The 19,851-nt window shown below is 36.7% G+C and overlaps 1 protein-coding gene across 1 annotated transcript in view; it reads right to left on the bottom strand.

Moving 5' to 3' along the window:
- LOC114153528 (seizure protein 6 homolog) overlaps nucleotides 1-19,851 on the bottom strand; it is a 113,838-nt gene that overhangs the window by 24,060 nt on the left and 69,927 nt on the right. The window contains exon 4 of the mRNA XM_028032137.1: nucleotides 11,771-11,963. Within this exon, the coding sequence (XP_027887938.1) occupies nucleotides 11,771-11,963 (193 nt within the window). The remainder of the gene's footprint in view (nucleotides 1-11,770; nucleotides 11,964-19,851) is intronic.

Genomic DNA, 19,851 nt, shown 5'->3' with positions numbered 1-19,851 from the left:
AAATAGTAATCTTAACATTTTTACTCGTTCACAGGTAAATTTTTTAGCTTCCTTTTAAAGCCTTTTCCACCTTTCGGAAAGGTATTTCCGTCAGAGCTCCAATGCCAAACAAGACAGGGAATGCTAGTAGGTTGTATGTAACTGTACAATTCGATACTCCATCCATCCATCCATTTTCTGTTCACCCTTGTCCCTAATGGGGTCGGGAGGGTTGCTGGTGCCCATCTCCAGCTACGTTCCGGGCGAGAGGCGGGGTACACCCTGGACAGGTCGCCAGTCTGTCGCAGGGCAACACAGAGACATACAGGACAAACAACCATGCACACACACACTCACACCTAGGGAGAATTTAGAGAAACCAATTAACCTGACAGTCATGTTTTTGGACTGTGGGAGGAAGCCGGAGTACCCGGAGAGAACCCACGCATGCACAGGGAGAACATGCAAACTCCATGCAGAAAGACCCCGGCCGGGAATCGAACCCAGGACCTTCTTGCTGCAAGGCAACAGTGCTACCAACTGCGCCACTGTGCAGCCCACAATTCGATACTCTCAGGTGAAAATGTGTTGCACAAAGAGATGTGGGGCAAGTGAAGGTTAAACTGCACAAAAATTAAACCAGCTCTGTAGTTTGGCTTTGAAGTGTTTTCACTTCAACCAGCCATTTGTAGAGTAAAAGAAATGTGATAGGTTTTATGCTGTTACCTTGAAACTAAATTGTCTATTCGAAATGTCATTCTATTAGTCTTTGAAGTAAAACGTAAGGAAAAACAGCCCTAAATGCTTAATGGCCATAAAGGTTTCTCAAACCTCTTACTTGCGTGTTTTTGTTTTTTTTTTTTTCTTGAGCAAACCACTGGTTTCTTATGAAACAGGACCTTTGCTTTGCAGTAAATCAGTGAGCCACAGGGACAAAGCACTCTGCCCTTGGGTCATCCATTCCATTCATAGTTTATCATTAGCTCCAATGAACCTAGTTATTGCCATTATCATAGCAGCATTTAAATCCCTATTGAGCATACGACGGGGGAGCCAGAGGCAAAAATCGTGGAGCCAATTCCTGAAGTATTAAATTACGTGCTGCTTCCATTCCAGTAGATGTGGTGCTGGGCCATAAAGCCTGATTGTTTTGCCATTAGAAATAATAGATCCACGGTGCAGGCAGCCAGGAAGATTAGCTGCTGGTGCTGTAGAGCCACAGGAAACAGATGTGGAGCTGATGTCTGTTTTTCTGTTGTTTTCTTGTAAAAATGTCAAGGAAAAGACATGCACGTATACAATAAGGTGTAGAGCTCAACAAGTATGAACCAGAATTTTAGACCCAATGTTGCATCATATTAAAGAGTGAATATTAATGTGCAAATGGCACATTTTGTGCCATAATGCTAATAATATTGACACATATGACTGCTGAAGTATTCAAATATTGTCTGACTGAACACTGTTAATAGTTACATATCTAGTTATGAACAGTATGTCACAGCATCGTGCTACAGTGTTTCGGTGATGGTAGCATAGATAAAAAAGAAAAAATTGTAACATTGCTGATAAAATGCTGCACTCATGCTCTCATTTTCTGTAACCTACCTAATCCTGTTCAGGGTCACTGCAGGACCGCAATTTATACCAGCAGTTATAGAGCAAGAGGTATATATCCTGGACAGAAGTCCATCATTATGACACACAAATATCCAAGCAAGCACCCAAGGTAAATTTATATTTTCTATTTCACGTCTTCTTAAAACATCTAGACTAAAAACAACCCAATTTGGATTATTGTGCTTCCATCCATTTGTATTCATCAGCCTATTGTTCTATAGCCGCTTTATTCTTGAAAGGTCGTGGGAGGGCTGGAGTCTATCTCCTGCTGTCAATAGGCTAGAGGCGAGGTTCATCTGCTGAGAGGTCACCAGTCCATCACAAAGACAAACAAGAAATAACTATGCGTCCACACACTCACGTCAAAGGGTAATTTAGAATGGCCAACTAACCTGTCATGCATGTTTTTAGTTGAGGAAGCTGGAGTGATGATGCAAACTTCTCACATAAACCCATGACCCGTTTGCTGTGAGGTCAGATTGCAACTTCGTGCCCATTCAACTCTGAGTGATATTTTTGTTTTTAGTTATACTCTGCCATAGAAATGGTGAAATAGGAAAAAAAATATAAAATTTACTATAGAAATTACTATACATTACTAATATTAGGTTGAAATGACCCAATTTTTGCCATAGTAGCAAAAACGTAATCTGACCATTGCCCTGCCAAGGACTTCCACTTGATTGTAATCACTCTTCCATTCTCCATCTGGGTTTTCTCCCATTGAGATGAATTTCTCTGGAAGAAATTCAACCGGGCCAATCACAATGAAGTTGATTTTTTTATTTTTTATGCAGTTTTAAAACTGTAGTCTTCCTATAGTTTGGCAAAAGCAGCGGAGGAAGTGAACGAAGCTGTTCAGTCCATGTTGGCCACGCTTCCAAATAACATTATTAATTAACATTCACAGCCGCCTCGTTCGGCTCGGCATTTCTCCCTTCGCAGTGGAGGAGGGCTGTTTTACAGTGCAGGCAATTTTTGGTAAGCTCCATGGCATCACACTGTCATCTTATATACCTACGTCACGGCCAGTCCACACCTTCAGCAAGCAATCATGCAAGTCTCTACAAAGTAAAGCGTAGAACAAGGGGCTGTTTTTTATCAAGCTAGTGTAAAACTAGAATTTGTGTTAAATAAATTCCCCAGGCAGTAATATAGTGCTTATTTTTCCACTCTCAGGACACTGTTTGTATCTGGAGTAAGATTGTTGAAGACACTCTGTGTTTCTGAGGAAATTGTCCTAGCCAGCGCCACAGTCACAGGCTTTCCTTCTAATAAAAAATAGATGTTTTAAGCATCCTTGAGTATTGACTTTCGTAATAATTCTTACGTTTCATACATATATTGACAATGGATTATCACTTAGAAAAATTGGCTGCAGCACTGCTAACAAATACAAAAACCATGAATGAGTATTTTGTATGCAATTGCTATTTTCACCAGCTCTAGATAATCAAAATGAGGGAAATCATTCAAAGGCAGCAACCACTTCTCAAAAAAAAAGTTTGCCATTCACTCACACATCTGTCAAATTAGTTATTTTTTTTCCCCTGCTGCATGCACATTTCATTTGCCTAAGTACTTAAAATTGAGAATGCTCCTCTTCAACCAGTAATGGACAAATGCTGTGGAGTACGGTAGAATTGTTGAGACGAGAAAACCGGTAATAGTGAGTTACCCAATAAATTTGGACACACAAATAAAAATGCATTTCACTGTAGGTCCACTGAATGCTATATTGTTGCGTGATTGTGTCTTTGAGTGGGCGTGTGTGTGTCTGTGTGTTTATTTCCTAAATGAATCCAATCATGTAAGGAGCTGGAATTGGATCAAATTGGCCAAGGTGAGGGCAGGAGATAATGAAATGGGGGTGATGGAAAACAAAACAAACCATGAATGTTGTGTAGATTGGTACTATTATTTAATGGAAGTTTATTTGGGGAGTATCATTCATTTTCTGTTACATTGACATTTAAAGAAAAATGTGTTGTCAGGGGAAACGTGCGCTGTTCCAATGACTAGTCATTTCTTGTCAGCTAGTGTGATGAGCAGATTTAGCAACAATCCTTTGTAAGCGACATGTGGGAGGGGGTGACTGTCATTGCATCCATGCCTCATGTCGATGGCTGTGCATCAAGACATTGCCTTTTACAGAAAGATCGATGGTGTTGTCTCTGGGAAAGTGATTCAGTTGTAAAAAGAAAAACCATTGCTTTGCCCTGATATGGCCTATTGATATTTACGTGGTTGGGCAAAATCCTCAATTTTAATGGTCATTTATTCAATAAAGGCTATTAAAGAGAGCTAACTTTGAACTAAAGGAGGAATTCAGTCAATGCTCCTCAGAAGCCTTGATAAATTGTGAATCACATACCCTTAGTAGAAGACATGTGGCCACCATAGTTGTCACTACAGCATATTAGTTAAATTCAGTCAGAAATGCTTGCACAATATCACAGCACTGGCAAAGATAAAACTACACCTATTAAATCAAAACATCTTCAAAACAAATGGGGAATTAGTTCAGCAGGATGTTAAAAATTTCTGCGTTTTAAATGTTCGCCTAAAAACAATACATGCAGGGTGTGACCAGCAGGTATGTCCTCAAAGCTGGGGGTCAACAAGTCCAATCTGGAGGAACCTAAAGAGCAGCAGATCTAAAGAGGCAGGGGATTTAAACAGCCAGGGTAAAGACTATTTGGCTCTATAACTGGCAATAAGGCCTACTACGTTTTATGAGCGCTCGCATTCCTTGATTTTACGAAAATACTCATCAACAAACACCACCCACCACCACCTGCTGATTTCAGCCTCTGTGGGTATCCTGACCTTCCTCCCCCGCAACTCCACCATCTCTAGTCGTAAGCTAATCATCTCACCCATCATTTCCATTATATCCCAACTATATCTTACTATTTACTTCTCTTCCTCAGTTCCTCAATTCTGTGTTCTGAACCATGAAGAACTATTCATTCACTTGTATCAATAAACTGTTCTCTTTGATATCTGTAGCTGTTGCCTGCACAAATGTCTCCAACCAAACTAATATGACATGTAATGCATCATATATCACAATGATGTGGGTTAATATGGTAACACTTTATTTCTCACATTACTAGCTTGTAAATATTCAAGTCTTTCTTTATTAAATGTTCACAACAGCGAAGCTACTTTCTTTCTTTTAGCATTCTTTATTTAAGAATATGCATTGTTATGAACCCAACATATATGCATCTAAATATACAGTATATACATACACATACTCAATACAACAGAAAAGAAAAAAAAGGATTAGTGTCTCAGTAAACATTTAAAATTCATTTCAGCAATTGACATGAGGCTACTTTCTTACCAGGATTCTTAACATACTTTACCAATGACTTTGCAAAAGTATGGAAATGTTATTAATGTAATTTTTTTTTTAAGATTAACTTAAATATTCAGAAAACAAAACAAAAAAAAAACATTTGTATTGCCTATTGTTGACTTTCTAAAACTAAAACTAAGTTAGAGTGGGGTGATTTTTTTGCCTTATGTATTTTGACTGTTAGCAAGACAAAATCAAAGTCAACAAGCCTTTTTTGTGAGAGGTTAATTGATCACATTAATAAAAGAGAGGCCCTAACAATTGAAAAGAAATAGAAAAGCATCTGAACCTACTTCATAATTTTTATTTTTCTCTTTTAAGATGATCACAATAGGCAATAGCTTCCTGTTTCCCGTGTGTATGGAAGGTGATGCTGCTTCTCTATCCAGCTGCTTTAAATGGAAGAGACCAGAGTAGATGCGATTCAATTATTTCTGCTATGTTGATATTTTTTTCATAAGTCAGGAAATAAGCTTGCTCACCTCTATAGTCAGAGGAATGAAGAAACGGTTTGGAAACAAATAAAACTGTAACTAAGAAGTGTAGAGATGGAAGCTTATCCTACCAACTCTCAGAAGAATGGCAAGAGAGGATGAAAATAAAAGTCTTCAAACATTACTTTTAGACATGTAGCAAAAAGTGGCATCTTTGAGTCAGCTTTTGTACAGACCTTTACCTGAGGGAACTATAATTATGGATGGTTATCCATAGCAGTGTACAGGCCTTAGGAAGAGATCCACAGCCACAATGTTCTTACATGAACCGTATGTGAAAGATAATGGTGAGGAGATGTGCTGAAAGTAGTGTCTCCTCCTTTATTCTACACCCCTACTTACTACTGTCTTTGCATTAAACATAGAACGCATCTTAAATCATGTTCCGAGTGTCAGGCACACTGCTGATGTAATAGAGGCATCCATCAGTCTGTCATCACAGAAAGAGCTAACGTTGTAGAAGATATTAATTACCTTGAGCTGAGAAGAACCTCTCCACGGTTCTGTCTCCTTTTCCACGCTTGTCCGGTCACATTACTCACAGCCCATTCTAAAGGACAAGGTGATATTCTGCTTACGAAGCAGAGAAACACAAACTGAAAAATCTTCCGTCTGCGACATTTTTATTTTTTCTTAACAAAACTGCCCATTGCCCTTTTTCATCGTTGTAGCAAAATTTGCAGCACCAACATACATTTGTGTCTTTTTTTTTTGTCAATGATGCATTCCTTGCAAACAGCAGAGAGGAGTATTCGTGGTAATTTGATTGACAGCTTAAGAACTTAAGAACAACCTGTGAGAAGTTCTCTTTATTAGCTGAAGCTGGTGATTTGTTCATTAGTTTTCAGCTTTTATAAGCCTCTACAATGGGATTTCATATGTCTGTATTTTTATGTTTTGAAAAACACAGACATATTTTGTGTTTATCTTGAATTATGCTCAATTACAGTATGTTAATGGCCTCACATTATAATTAGAAACGTAGTTGTTCAGTGTTTTGTTTTTGATCTCCCCACCCATAGCAAAGTATCCTTGGGCCTGGTGCTGTTCTGTCACTCTGTCCTGTCCTCTTTACCCCCGGCCGGTGAAGCCAGATGGCCCACCTGTCCTGACCATGCATCTTTTAGAGGAGTTTTCCTGTTGAAGGACAGGAGGTGGGAAGAAAAGTCAATGTGAAGTTTTAATGCAATCTGTTGGCATTTCGGTTGATGGTGGACTTTTTACGAATCAGGATTATGTAGAGAAAATGCTTTGAAACTGGCTGTATTACATTAGATTGACTGTGCTGGAATAGAGTGAGTTGTAATAAATTTGAGTTAGATTTTTATTTTAATAATTTTTTTTTTTCTGTACTGTGACCCAAAACTTTTGCCATAATTATAAATGACCTATACAGGTGTAATACCTTATCAAGTCTTCAAAGCACTTTACACCAGATCATTCATACACACATTCAGACTGATATGAGTGAGGTAATCATTTAGTCAGTGCCACCGGGCCCTCAGACCACCACCAGCAGAGGGCCCGGTGGCACCAAAGAAGCTTTTTTAGAAGAATTAAATTTCAGATTGTGGTTGCTTTCAGGGACATTAGGGAGAATATCAACATTACACATAGGAAAAAAGCAGGTAAAAAACACTTGTTTCTGTTTTCTAAGCCACTGTGAATGTTATAGTAAAAGCTAACAGAGTGACAGTTAAATGCCAAACTAAAATGTACAGGTCACATTTCATTTGCAATCAGATTTAAAAGACTAAATTTATTGTACAAGTTCATAACAAGTGATACTACTACATTTAACCTTTTTGAAATTTTAGCCCATTACAACCTGAAACTTTTCCGTATTCTATCTGCATTTTATACAGCAACATCAAGTAATAAATAATTGTGAATAGGTTTGAAAAACTGGTTTGCAATTATTTAACAAGTACAAATCTGAAAAGAGTGATGTGCATGTCTATCAATCATCCCTCAGCCAATATTTTGTAGAACTAAGTTTTCTATGATTACAACTACCAGTGTTTTGGGGTATGGCTGTCTTAGCTTTGCACCCTTAGAGACAAAAATACTTGTTCATTTGTTGTTTCTGGGCTTCAACAGGGATATTCCAGCACATGAATATATCTTAATCTAAATAAAACAGTTGTTGCTTTGGCCAGTGGGGATTTTTGATGTAAAGATATGACTCACCTGACCTTAAAAGGTGTCATAAGAACTCAGAATAATAATAATAAAAAATTTAGTTATCACTTTCAACCCTAAAAAGTTTTCTACTGCCTATTTGCATGCTCGGTCGTTGTAAAGCGGGGTGCCTCACAGCAGTAGCTGGTCTAAAATATTTGCCCATACACCTTACCTTTCTTAATGACAGTCAAGTTGGTATTTGATTCGAAGCTCCTCATTTTGATGTAAATTTAAAACCTTTAATGATGAGTCTACATAAAGTGCTGATATGTAAAACCTTTACTTTTATGTACGGTTTGGGAAAATAGTTGAGGTACAGAAGTAGAAGAACAATGACCCTTGTTGGCTATCCATTTAGGGATTGTTGTCCTTCTGGAAGGTGAAACTCAGCACAGGTGTCAATTATAAAGGTTTTCTTTCAGGATTGTCCTATATTTAACTGCCTCATCTATTCAGTCAGACCAGCTTTTTTGTCCCAGTTGAAGAAAAAAAACCCTCCTTGTTGCATGATTCTCTCTCTACTATACATTGCAGTGGAGATAATGTGTCCAGGATATGATGTATTGTCATTTTAGAAAATAGTAGAATGTGCCTTCCACTGAGGTTCCTTTGTCAGATCAAAAGTAGTTATTGAAAATAACAACCCTCAAGTAGGTATGACTAATTTTTTTTTTATTAAGCTCACATTTCTGCATGAAAATGTAATTTTTTATTGGTCTAATATAATATAACGATATTAAATGTCATTTATTTCATTAGTTGTAAGCAGAAATTCATCATAATAAACATAAATAAAGGCATGCATGAAAACATCAGTTTGTGTGTAATTAATCTACATAATGTGCTTCACTTTGTGGCTGTAGTGACTGAAGTAAATGAACTTTTTAATAAGATTCTAATTTATTGATTTGGTCTGGGATGAGATGGTGCGCATTAAGAACAAATGAAGTAAAAATTTGCAGTGTTAGCCAAAGGCAGTTTTTCATTTGTTGTCCCTGTTACAAAGTCACAACATAAAAAACAACAACATGCTGCCAACGCTGGAGCTGCAACTCTTCCTGAATTACCATGGGACTCTTGGTGGCTGTGCCTATTAAGGCTCTCCTATGTGGGGCTGTTAGTTTGGGTGGAAAGTTACATCTTAGTGAGTTCAAAGTTTTTGCCATAATCTTTCAGATGATGGATTGAACAGAGCTCTGTGAAATTTTCTTTAATGAAGAACAACTTTACCCTGAGATTAAATTGCACACAGGTTAAGACTTAACTAAGTTAGGCAACTGGTTGCATTATATTTTAGAGGTACCAGAGTAAAAGGGGCTGTAAACCAATGCATGACACATGTTTTAATTTTTTTTATTTACCAAAAGTATACTTTCACTTCCCAATATGACACCATTTTGTGATAAAATTCCAATAAATCACTGATATTTATGGCTCTAACATGATGAAATGAGGAAACAAAAAAGTCCCTTACATGAGAGGCACTGCGATTTTCAAAGGATTAATGGAAAAGCAAGCTAGAGTTGTAACGGTGAATAATAAACCTTCATACGCAAAATTACAGTGAAATAATACATGGATTTTGACATCAACACATTTGTCACTGTCCTATTGGATCACATTAAAGATTTACTCTTTAGATGTTTACAGTGAAATACAATTTATCATCATCTGTCCATAGCTATTCTGCATCACTACTCATAGCTTGTGTAATCTATAATGACTTGTCTCTGTAATGACCTGTCACTGTCATCATTTGGCCTAGACCACACAATAATATCCACATAACTGAGAAGGGTGGATTCATCTCACGTCAGCGCCAATGTTTAGATGCTTTATTTCATTTTCTAACTGACCAAAAATGTCCTATTAAAGTAGAGGAGCGAATGCTTTGTACACTGGCTTCCCCCCATCAGCTAAAATCGATGGGGCATGTAATTGGTGGTCGCTTTGTGTTATTGCTAAGATAAACAGACATTGTTAGCGGCACAGAAGATCAATGTCATGCAAAAGCAAGGGATGGTTGTGAAGAATGTATGGATCATATTTATAGAGATTGGGAACAAGCAACTTTATTTCTGGCGACACGCTTTGTACTCTTGTCATCATAGTACTGGATGGCCACCTTAGGATTCACTCTAAGATTTATGTTTTTAGTCCATCCTCACAGCTTCAAGATGAATGGCCATGTGGGGAAAAGCCTTTACATGTTGTTTATGTTGTTTGTTTCCCGACTTTACAGTATAGTATTGCTACATAATTACTTTACATTACATTATAGATGAAATCTGCACCTTATCACTGCTCAAATAATGCCTTGGCTTTAATTTAACAACCTCAGCTTTTTTGTTCTTGGCTCAAAATTTATATTTTTGTATTAAGTAACATAACTATTTTTCAGGTCTATTGAATGTTTCCATGTATTGATTTGCCTCCAAACTAAAAAAGCAGAAAGAAAGAAACCATTTGAAGCACTATGTTTAAATGTTTCCCTGAAACCTGCTGACACCAGTGAGCAGCTTGGAATATTTGACATTGGTTGGTAAAACAAAATATAAAAGAAAATATAGTTCAGATTAGAAAACATCAAATATTGTTGTCAATAATAATAATAATCAATAATCGTAACTTCTCTAAAGTAAAAAAATTATATAAATAATTACCTGAGTGTCATGCATACTTTACATTTTATGTGACTTCCTAATGCATTAACTTATAATTCCCCATCAATAATGCTAATTCAAATATTTGTTTCTTGATAATTATAACAACTAACAAAGAATTGCATTTCAGTGAAAAATTTAATGTATTTGTGCTTGCACCACACTTTGCTCTTCATCACCAGGTCAGATTTTGATGAACTTTTTATGTATTCATCTTAGAAGTGGTTAAAAAAACATTTTTATTCTGTATCAACGCAAGCACATTTCTTATTTTTTCCTGCTGACACTGAATGTATTCATTCCAAAGCCACACCAAAGTAGGGGAGATTACGGTAATTAAAAAAATGTTGAGGTAAACATGAAAGAATGTTTACCATAATGTTCTTCAAGTATGGGTTTAAAAAAATGTCCAGATCCAATTCTTAGTATCAGATTGCGTTTCGGATCACAACGTTTTTTAATAATCAGTATCACGAACCTCAGCTCATGGATGTTGGTCTACTTACCCAGGGAAGCTGCAACATCAGTAGTCATTAATAATATATTAGCAGTAATATTCGTAATAATATTTCGGCCCAAAATGAGGGAAGAAAGAAAATAACATTTTCTCTAAGTTCCATCTACACACATTATAAGACAAACTAGCAGTTTACAAGTCATTTCAGCAAAATGTAAACAGGAGGAGCAAGGTCAGGAGGATCAGAATGGAAATTCATGGAGGGCTGTTGCTGTATGTGTTCAGAAACAAATGATGAAGTTGTCTATGGTTTAGTCAACATGTCTGAATCTTACAGCAGCTTTCTTGACCTAGTTATCCTGCGTTCAACAGGCGTATTATGGCTTTCCTCCAGGTGGGATAAAACATCTTTTGCTTTTGAGAAACACGGATAGGTAAGACTCCAGCATCCTGAAAATCATTGGTCAACATTTGTTGCAGTAGCAAAGGATCAGATGTGAAGAAAAGCAAATCGGACGCACTGTTTATCTAGAGCTTTACATCAGTTAAAACAGGTGGAGGATATGAAATTGTGTGAGGGGCTGTGCATTTTAAAGTCTTTTCTTTAAATGAAAAATCAAACGTAACAGCATTATTTTCACACAGTTAAATCTGACAAGCATTTCTGACAGTTGACAAAATGTCCACTGTGCACTGAACTGTACCACTTCATTATATCTGTGGCTCCACAAATAGGATGTGATAGCTGAACAGAATTTATTGCTTTTCCACATAGATCCTGTGGGACTATTATGAGATGAACAAACACTTCTCTACAAACTGAGTTTTAAAAAAGTTAACTTTAATGTTATTGCACTTTCAAAAATCAATAAGTGGTAACAAAAAAAAAGCTGCAAAATTTGAAAAAAGTTTGCTTACAAATGCCTAATTTTCTATGCCAACCTGTTGTGAATAAGATGAATGTAACAATTGTTGGATTGATCAAATCTGAATGGACTTGGCTCACCTTGGTAATGCAGCAGGAGGAATCCTGAATTGAGCCGCTGATTGCCACGGAAACGAATCGAGATCTGGTTGCTCCAGCTGCGAAGAACAAGGCCCCTCATCAGCACTGACTCATTGGCGAGGATGAAAGGTTCTTGACCACCTGTGTCCTCCACTGTTATCTGCTCTCCCTCCATCACGCTCACATTTAGTACCTAACAAACAAATAAGGTTAAACAGCTTCTTAGCCTGGAATTGCAGGCAAATTGTAGGATAGTACAAGCATAAAGGTGTATCCTATAACTTTAGTCTAATTTTTTGGACACAACCTGCCTTTTTTTCCACTCTGAGAAAAAAGTCAGACTAGCCCTTTCCTTTCATGTTTAAGGTCAGCTGGGATGATCCAATTATTTCTGTCTGCTAAGAGCTGAATAATGTAAGATAATTTTCTTTTATTGTTTACTTCAGATTGTGAAATTTACATAAAATACTTATTAAAATTATTCTTTCCATGGCAGATCTGGGTTTAAAGTAATCTTTTTTTTTTCCCTGTCTGGAATTATATCAACATTTCAGAGCAACCCAGTTGGAGTTCTGACTTGAACCTAATTATGAATGTCTGCAATGAGCAAAAGATTAGGGCGATGGTAAAAAGAACTTCCAGCCTTAAACAACTTTAAACTCATCATCAAAAATAAATCAGTGGAAATACAGTATTACAAGCTGGTCAACAATTATAATATTATGATTTTGCCATTGATTATTAAGAAGGTTATGGAAACTAATTCTTTACATGCTATTTTTAATAAAATGCGAAAAGATGATAAGGTATAATTTTCAATCTTAATCTAACCAGAGGTATAGATAATTTTGGTTGTAACAATACACAGTTTATAATGCCTATAGATAATTAGGAAAAGCCCATATTATGATGCTGTAGCTTTGTGAACATCTTATAGGTTACCTCACAACATTTATGCATTAGATGCCTTTTGAGGCATGTGTGAAAAAAATCTAATGAAATCAAACAAAATATAAGGTGGAAAATAGATGATCCTCACAGCTCTGGTTAATCCTTAGGAAAAATTTCTAGATGCCACAATTCAAACAATGTTATGCAAGAATAAATAGCATGAAAATGTCTAGCCAAGTACAGTTCAGAAATTAGATGTATTCTGTGTCGCGGTGTTGAAAAGCTGTGCTGAAAAATGTGTCCATCAATCAAGGAACAATAGCAAAAGATTTTGTGACGAGGCTGACTGAAGCTGATAAGAAAAAGTCATTATCCACAGTGAAACAAGTGTTGTTCTGCTATTGGCTGAATGGCCACTCAGAAAAGAAGAAGCCGTTACTCCAAAAGCAACAACAACAACAAAATATATTGCAGTTTGAAAACTACTAAAGTTAATGTACAAATGTGTCTTCCAAATGGGCTAAGAGATCATACATAGCAGAAAATGTGTTACAAAGTTGTATTTCGGTTTTTGCCCTTTTTATTTTTTATTTTTTGGAGAATGATGCAAAAAAAAAAAAGAAGAAAAGCAATGAGTTCAGTTTCATAAGTTGTGACCAGAAAAGTTGTGACCAACAGTTCTATCAGGAGCCCAACATTTCAACTAATCAAATCAAACAGTTTAAAAGAAAATTCTACTAAATAATAAGAAAATCCATGTAAACTTCCAAATTTGGTTTTAAAAACTGGCTTGCTAATCATTCTGGTATTTTGCAAATATAAATCATTCTATTTTGGCCTTTCTACCTCATGTAAACACAACTGATTTGATGGATATAATTGAAAAAAAAAAATGTTTCTCTTTTTCTACGATGCAAGCAAATATCTGGTTAGAACTGCAATGACTACATTGCTGTCAATAATGCAAATAGATGCCTTTGCATCTATGCTCATTTTACTCTGAAACTTCAGCTTGCATAGATCCTGTTCTATATATTTGCACTTGTTATGCATATCTACTTTGCAATCAAGCCTAATCTGTTAACATCGCTGTGAAAAATTGGGTCACCTGCTGAGTTAGTTTGCACACTTGCCTCCCAACACAATTACAGGCGGGAAGCATTTAGTCAGTTCTTCTTGCTAACCCGCTGCCAGGCTGTACGTGGTTTTGAGTAATTGTAGAATCTGTCTAGGTCATTCCACTTATGGTTTGTTGCACAAATGATTCATCCTCTGTGCCTGTAAGCAACTCTGTCAGCTCTGCTTTATGTCTTCAACAGGTTGAACAGCATCTGCAGCTAAATCTGGTGAAGGAATCTCTGGAGTACAGCATGTAGTTAAACTGTCGGGATAACAGAGTGCTGACACCCTTCGCAGCCGCATCTCATTTTCCCCTGTAGTACAATAAACTAAAGCTGCTAATTCAACAGCGGGTCATAATTATTTTCTATATGACAAAGGAAAATGCTTTCACCTTGAGTTTATAGGGATTTTCTTACATTAAAATATAACCCACCCTTGAGTTTTCTTTTTCTTCGAATCCAAAGCGATCATTTGAATTGTTTATGAAGTTTTGAGTAGGAGTGAAACAACTGCAGAAAAGCCCGGCGAACTTGATTTTCACAGCCTTTATTAATAACATTTTAATCATGGATAGATCTTCATCAGTTCAAACATGTGGACAGCAGTCACACACACACACACACACACGCCCACACCCCCCTACACGCCCACCCACACACACAGATTATAAGCCTCGTCTCATTGAAAATGACTATGTATTGGTGTAATGAAAAAACATAAGCAGTTCGGTTACATCTACATACTAAATGCTGCAGTATTACCAGTAAAAGCTGTGATGATCTAGTGTGACATATTATCCCGTCAAGGATAATACCAGCATACATTTTGATGTTGTGATTATCAGTAAACAGTGTTGTACTTTCAAAGCCAGCTTGTTGGTGACTTTAAAAACTCAGACGAAAACACAGCAACATTAACATTTCCTATTGTTCACATGTTAACCCAAGTAGCAGTGCGCTAGCTGAAAAGTCTATCAGACAGCATTCACACTGCAGATTCTCTGTTTGGATCCAGTGACGTGCAGACTTGTTCCGGTCACGGATTGAACCTGACGAGATTTAGAGCTCCAGCAGCTGCTTATGTCATATGAGTTAAGGATGGCACGAGACGGAGACTAAAGCAGCTGCACGTGTGGTCCAAATATAATGGCGGCAGTTAATCGAAGCACTCTTGGTGACTGGAAAATCAAGATGCTTTTAGCATACTCATTTCATATTTTTTACCGAGATGTTAATGCCTGTGTTCATAAATTTGTTGAAATTTTTGTTCTCTGTAAATGAATTTTTACCCAAAACACAGCTTGTGTTTTGTGCTTGATCTAGAGGAGAAAGGAGCGTGTTTAAATTACATTTGTAATTATAAATCTTATGTTAGGCAGGGACAGTCATGTATATAGAAAATGCACAAAAAACAGAATGCTATTCAAAGTATAAATGCAAGTGCATTTACTTTGGTTATTACTATGGTTATCTAGTACACCCTAAAAAACCATAAAAAGCACAAAATTCTAGCTATAAAAACATATTAGTCATAAACATTGTTATTGCCACCAGTAGCAATAGCAATGCTACTAGTAATAGCAATGCTACTAGTAATAGCAATGCTACTGGTGGCAATCAATTCAGTTTGATATATATATTTTTAATGATCTTATACAAATATTTACCTTTGGCAGTCAGGTTTTAACTTTTTGCTGTGTGGAAATACATTTTACAACATTTTATTGAACTAGTATTGTATAATTTGAAAGTCATAACAAGCAGCTCTACTGAAAAACAAAAACAAATCATTGGTAGAGTAACAGAAATGATACAACTGATTTGTTAGCTCAGTGAGAATAGCATGGCTGCTGAAATAAAAAGGATATGTTATGGAGGAGATATTTGTTTATTTTACTTGTATTTTACTTTATTTTTTATGGATTTGACCACCAGTCATTTAACATCCAAAATATTTAAGCCGATCAAACCTGAAAAGAAAATCTTTAAAACAGGCTTTAAAATTGATGCATTTTCAAGAAAATACATGCAGAACATTATGAATGAGAGAAGGCCTTATATTTAGATAAGCTTAAAAACCACAAAATATAAACAAGTGAAACATTTGAAGACTATTAAAAGCTTCTTATTTAAAATAATATTTAGGATTTTTTTTTTAAACGTTTGATAGATTTCCTAATCTTCCACGGTAAAATTGTGATCCCAATTATACTGACTCCTGAGCTGAATGTATCATTATATGCCTAGTTATGGTGACTGTGTATCATATTCTTTTTAACTAATGCAATAACACATTTGGCAAACAGGCTAGCATACATCCGCACTATAAACTTCTTGATTTATTCAGTTATCTCTGATTTTTATGTCTGCAATCTCTGAGAGAATATGCATGCTATATGCTTCTCCATGTTTAGCCGCTCGCCAGCTGCTCTGTTTTCTTTTGGGCTCCCAGTCGGATTTTAGAGTATTCTCTCTGTTTAGCAGCTGCCTGCCACAGCCATAAACAACATTAAGAGTTATGAGAGCTGTAAGCCGTAAAACAATGAGTCGAGACATCGGTGCAAATAAATGGTAGATTTTTTTTTTTTTCGTTCCTTTAGAAAATTGTAGAGAATACATCTATGAGACCTTTTACAGCCCAGCGAATCTGATTATTCTTAGGCAACAGTCGGGCTGCTGGGAAGAAAGGATCTGTAGCCCATCACGGCCAATTCAGCCACATCTTTTTCAAAAGCCTGTTGAATTCCTGACACATTCTTAAAGCCGGGGCTGTCATAGGCAGTGGGCTCAGGTAGGCCACAAGGCAGAAAAGGCTTGCCCTCCATAGGCTGGAGTCCCTGAGGAAATCTGTGAGCAGAAGTGTTAGAGCACTGGCCCGGAAAAGCTGAGACAGTGGTCAGGTAGAGCACTATCCACAATGTTGCTGGCCGCAAAATGAAATTGGTCATGTAGGCTAACTGTCACTCAGTCGAACAGGATTTGCCAGTTGAGCGCGGGAAGTCTAATGGATGCTGTGGGACCGAGTTTAGAGGTGACTTCTTCCAGAGTGATTCATGAGATCAGCAACTTTGATTGATTTGTTTTGTTTTAATCACCACACTTGAACACAACAGCACTCCAGAGGGTTTCTTGTGCACAGTTAATAAAGAAGGCTGACAACCATGTAGTAGGGGTTGCATTTGTGTTACAACGATATCTGTCAAAGTAGAAAAAAAATAAATAAAATAAAACAACTTCATAGTGAATAATAAATGACTGCTTCGTAATTTTAGAATGCAAGATATTACATCCCTCAAGGACATGGCAATGACAACGCCTCGGGCGATTTTCAAACGTGCTTTCCCCCCTCAAGTTAATCCAAAGAACTTCACTGTTTTCAAAAAAAAAAAGTTTTGTTTCCTTCTTGCTTGGTATTTAAGTTTAAAAGTTACCCTCTACAATACAAATCTTATATTGTAGAGGGTAACTTTTAAACTTAAAATGCCCAACCAAAATACTGTGTATTGCAGATAAAATGCAAAAATATTTAAATGAAACATGCAAATTGGTACTGAGAGTAAATCAGGCTAATTAGAAAATCACTGAAAAGCCACTGTAACGTATGTTTTTAATTAAAATCAAACATTGTTGAGAGAGATGGTGATTAAAACTTCAACTACATCATGATAAAAACTGAATAAAAAGAGCAATCATTTGGAACTTTGACATTATAAGGTCTTCATCTTAATATTATTTTTCTTTGAACATGTATGTTTTTATATTTCTGTCAGGATCTGTGTTTTTCTGTGTTTATTTAGAGTTTTCTGTGTCCTTGAGTCTCTTCGTTGTCCTGTCCGCCCCTTGATTGTTCCCAGGTGTGTCTCGTTCTGTGATTACCCGCTGTGTATTTAACTCCACCTGTGTTCCTTGTTCCTTGTCTTGTCAGCGTTTGGAGTCCTTTGTCTGGTCCATTCAAATTACCAGTTGCTACCGGTGTTGAGCCCTGGCTTCTGCTCAGTCGTGCTGCCTGGTTGTGTGGATTTTCTGGACATTCTTTATTAAATTCATTATTCATCTTTACCTGGGTTTACAAGCGTCTACCTCACCATCACCAACACCGCACCATTTCATGACAATTTCAATGGGTTACATTTCCTATTTGAACAGTTTTCAGAATAATGGAGAGCAGCTGCATGTCATATTAAATGCTAAAAGATTCTAATTTTACTGATGAAAGAGACATCTAAATTTAAAGCCTTCAACAATTCAGTGTTACAGACAAACTAGAGGTGTCAGTTTGATGAGAAAGTGTTTATTTCTATAACAAAAAATAAGGTTGGGGAAAACAACTTGCAAACATTATGAAATGCTAAGTGTTCTGTCTTTTTAAATTAAACAAGTGCAAATAAATAAACTAAAGGTCTGATGTGGACTTCTTAGACGTGAAGTTAATTAAAGATGATTGGCGTTCCAGTGTGATTCATAAAATTCCCCCTGTCAGTCTGTGAAGAAATGACTCTCACCTGCATCACTGAGAGATGTTTTATTTTTCAGCTATTTGCTACAATTATGTTGTTCTATCCATCGGTTTGCTTGCCAAGTTCCAAAATGTTTACAATGTGGCTGCAAAATCCTGTTACACTAATTAAAACTGTATTTCCCCCCCCAAAGAACTTTTAAAAGAAAAAGGCTCCCCGTCTGTCAAAGAGTATTATACCAACTCGGACAAAATGAAAGTGTTTTGTCCAGAATTATTGTCTCTTGCTGTCACAGAACGGCACAAGCCTTTATTTTTCCCTGCCTGAACACCTGTGATCATCTGATTCCAGTGCTGCTCCACTGACTCCAGCTGGTGTACAACTCTGAGGCTTGAACCAGTGCTGAGAGGTATGAGCAGTAATTCTTCAGCTCTGAGAATTTTGAAATGATTTTATGGTAGATTTTAAGCTGAAGTAATTAATTTCCTACTTCAGAATGCAGAATTGTGTCCAGAGCACATCAGCGTTATAGAGCTGGAAGTGCCATTTATATACCTAAAAAAAAAAGAAGAATATCTGCCGCTATGCATCCATCTAACCTGTGGACACAAAACAACAAGCTGATTTATTTCAGATCTCTCCCCCCAGCGCCTAAAGAGAAACCAAAAGTCTGCAGTGCCAGCTGTTAGCGCCATCACCCAAGAAGACACAAAACACACCATGTGGTGTCTCCTCTTTCGGTGAGCCTCTGCAACATTGCTGTCAATTAGATTAATTTAGAAGTCGCTCATTCAATCTTGAATCATTTTAGACCAGACTTTATTTTTATTGTTAAAATCATTGATTCTCTTGCCTTCTCAATTTACCCATAGCAGACTCAGCTTGCTGCAGGAGCAATCTACTTAGTAATTCAAAACCAAATGACTGTGTGAATATTTCATGTACTCTATGTAGCTGTATTTAAGAGCCTTTAATTGTTAAAATACCCATATTTACTTTCGTTTGTATTTGTTGCAGTTATTCATTTATTCATCTCCATTCTCTCCACTTTTATTCTCTTTCTGTGTTTTTTATTCCCTGTAGGGAGACAGTAGTGCTACTTTTCTTTAAAATTATGCTATAAAGAAAATACTTTGATGTGATTATATACATATGTGAATACAACGCAATAAGATACAATTAAAGGATGGTCAGTTATTACTTCCGAAGGGCACATGTCTGTTGTTATTTAAAGATGCATAGATGGCTCATTTGTGCTCTACTCTGTTCTTTTCTTAATAAGGACTCATCCAAGCTAGTTAAGCTTGCGTTAGTAAGCCTTCCAAGAAAACTGGATTTATTTTCCGCAAATCTACATGCCTCAAAGAAAATAATACCACTAAAAATACCCCTGATGTTTTGGTACAAAGTGCACCTACATGTGCAGTACACTCCTTCCGTCTTTTATGTTTTTATCTTCTAAGGGATAACGGAGACTTTAACCCCGCTTTAAGTTTTGACATGTTGCAATCCAATCTTCAGTGTATTTTATTAGGCTTTATAGGAGAGGAAAATGTTTTTATTTTGCATTTATAAACCAGACAACTGGTAATGTCTCATCCTGAGCAAGCAT

This window comes from Xiphophorus couchianus, chromosome 11 (genome assembly GCF_001444195.1).
Source record: "Xiphophorus couchianus chromosome 11, X_couchianus-1.0, whole genome shotgun sequence".
In the NCBI taxonomy this organism is placed as follows: Eukaryota; Metazoa; Chordata; class Actinopteri; order Cyprinodontiformes; family Poeciliidae; genus Xiphophorus; species Xiphophorus couchianus.
This window is presented reverse-complemented; position numbering and strand designations above follow the sequence as displayed.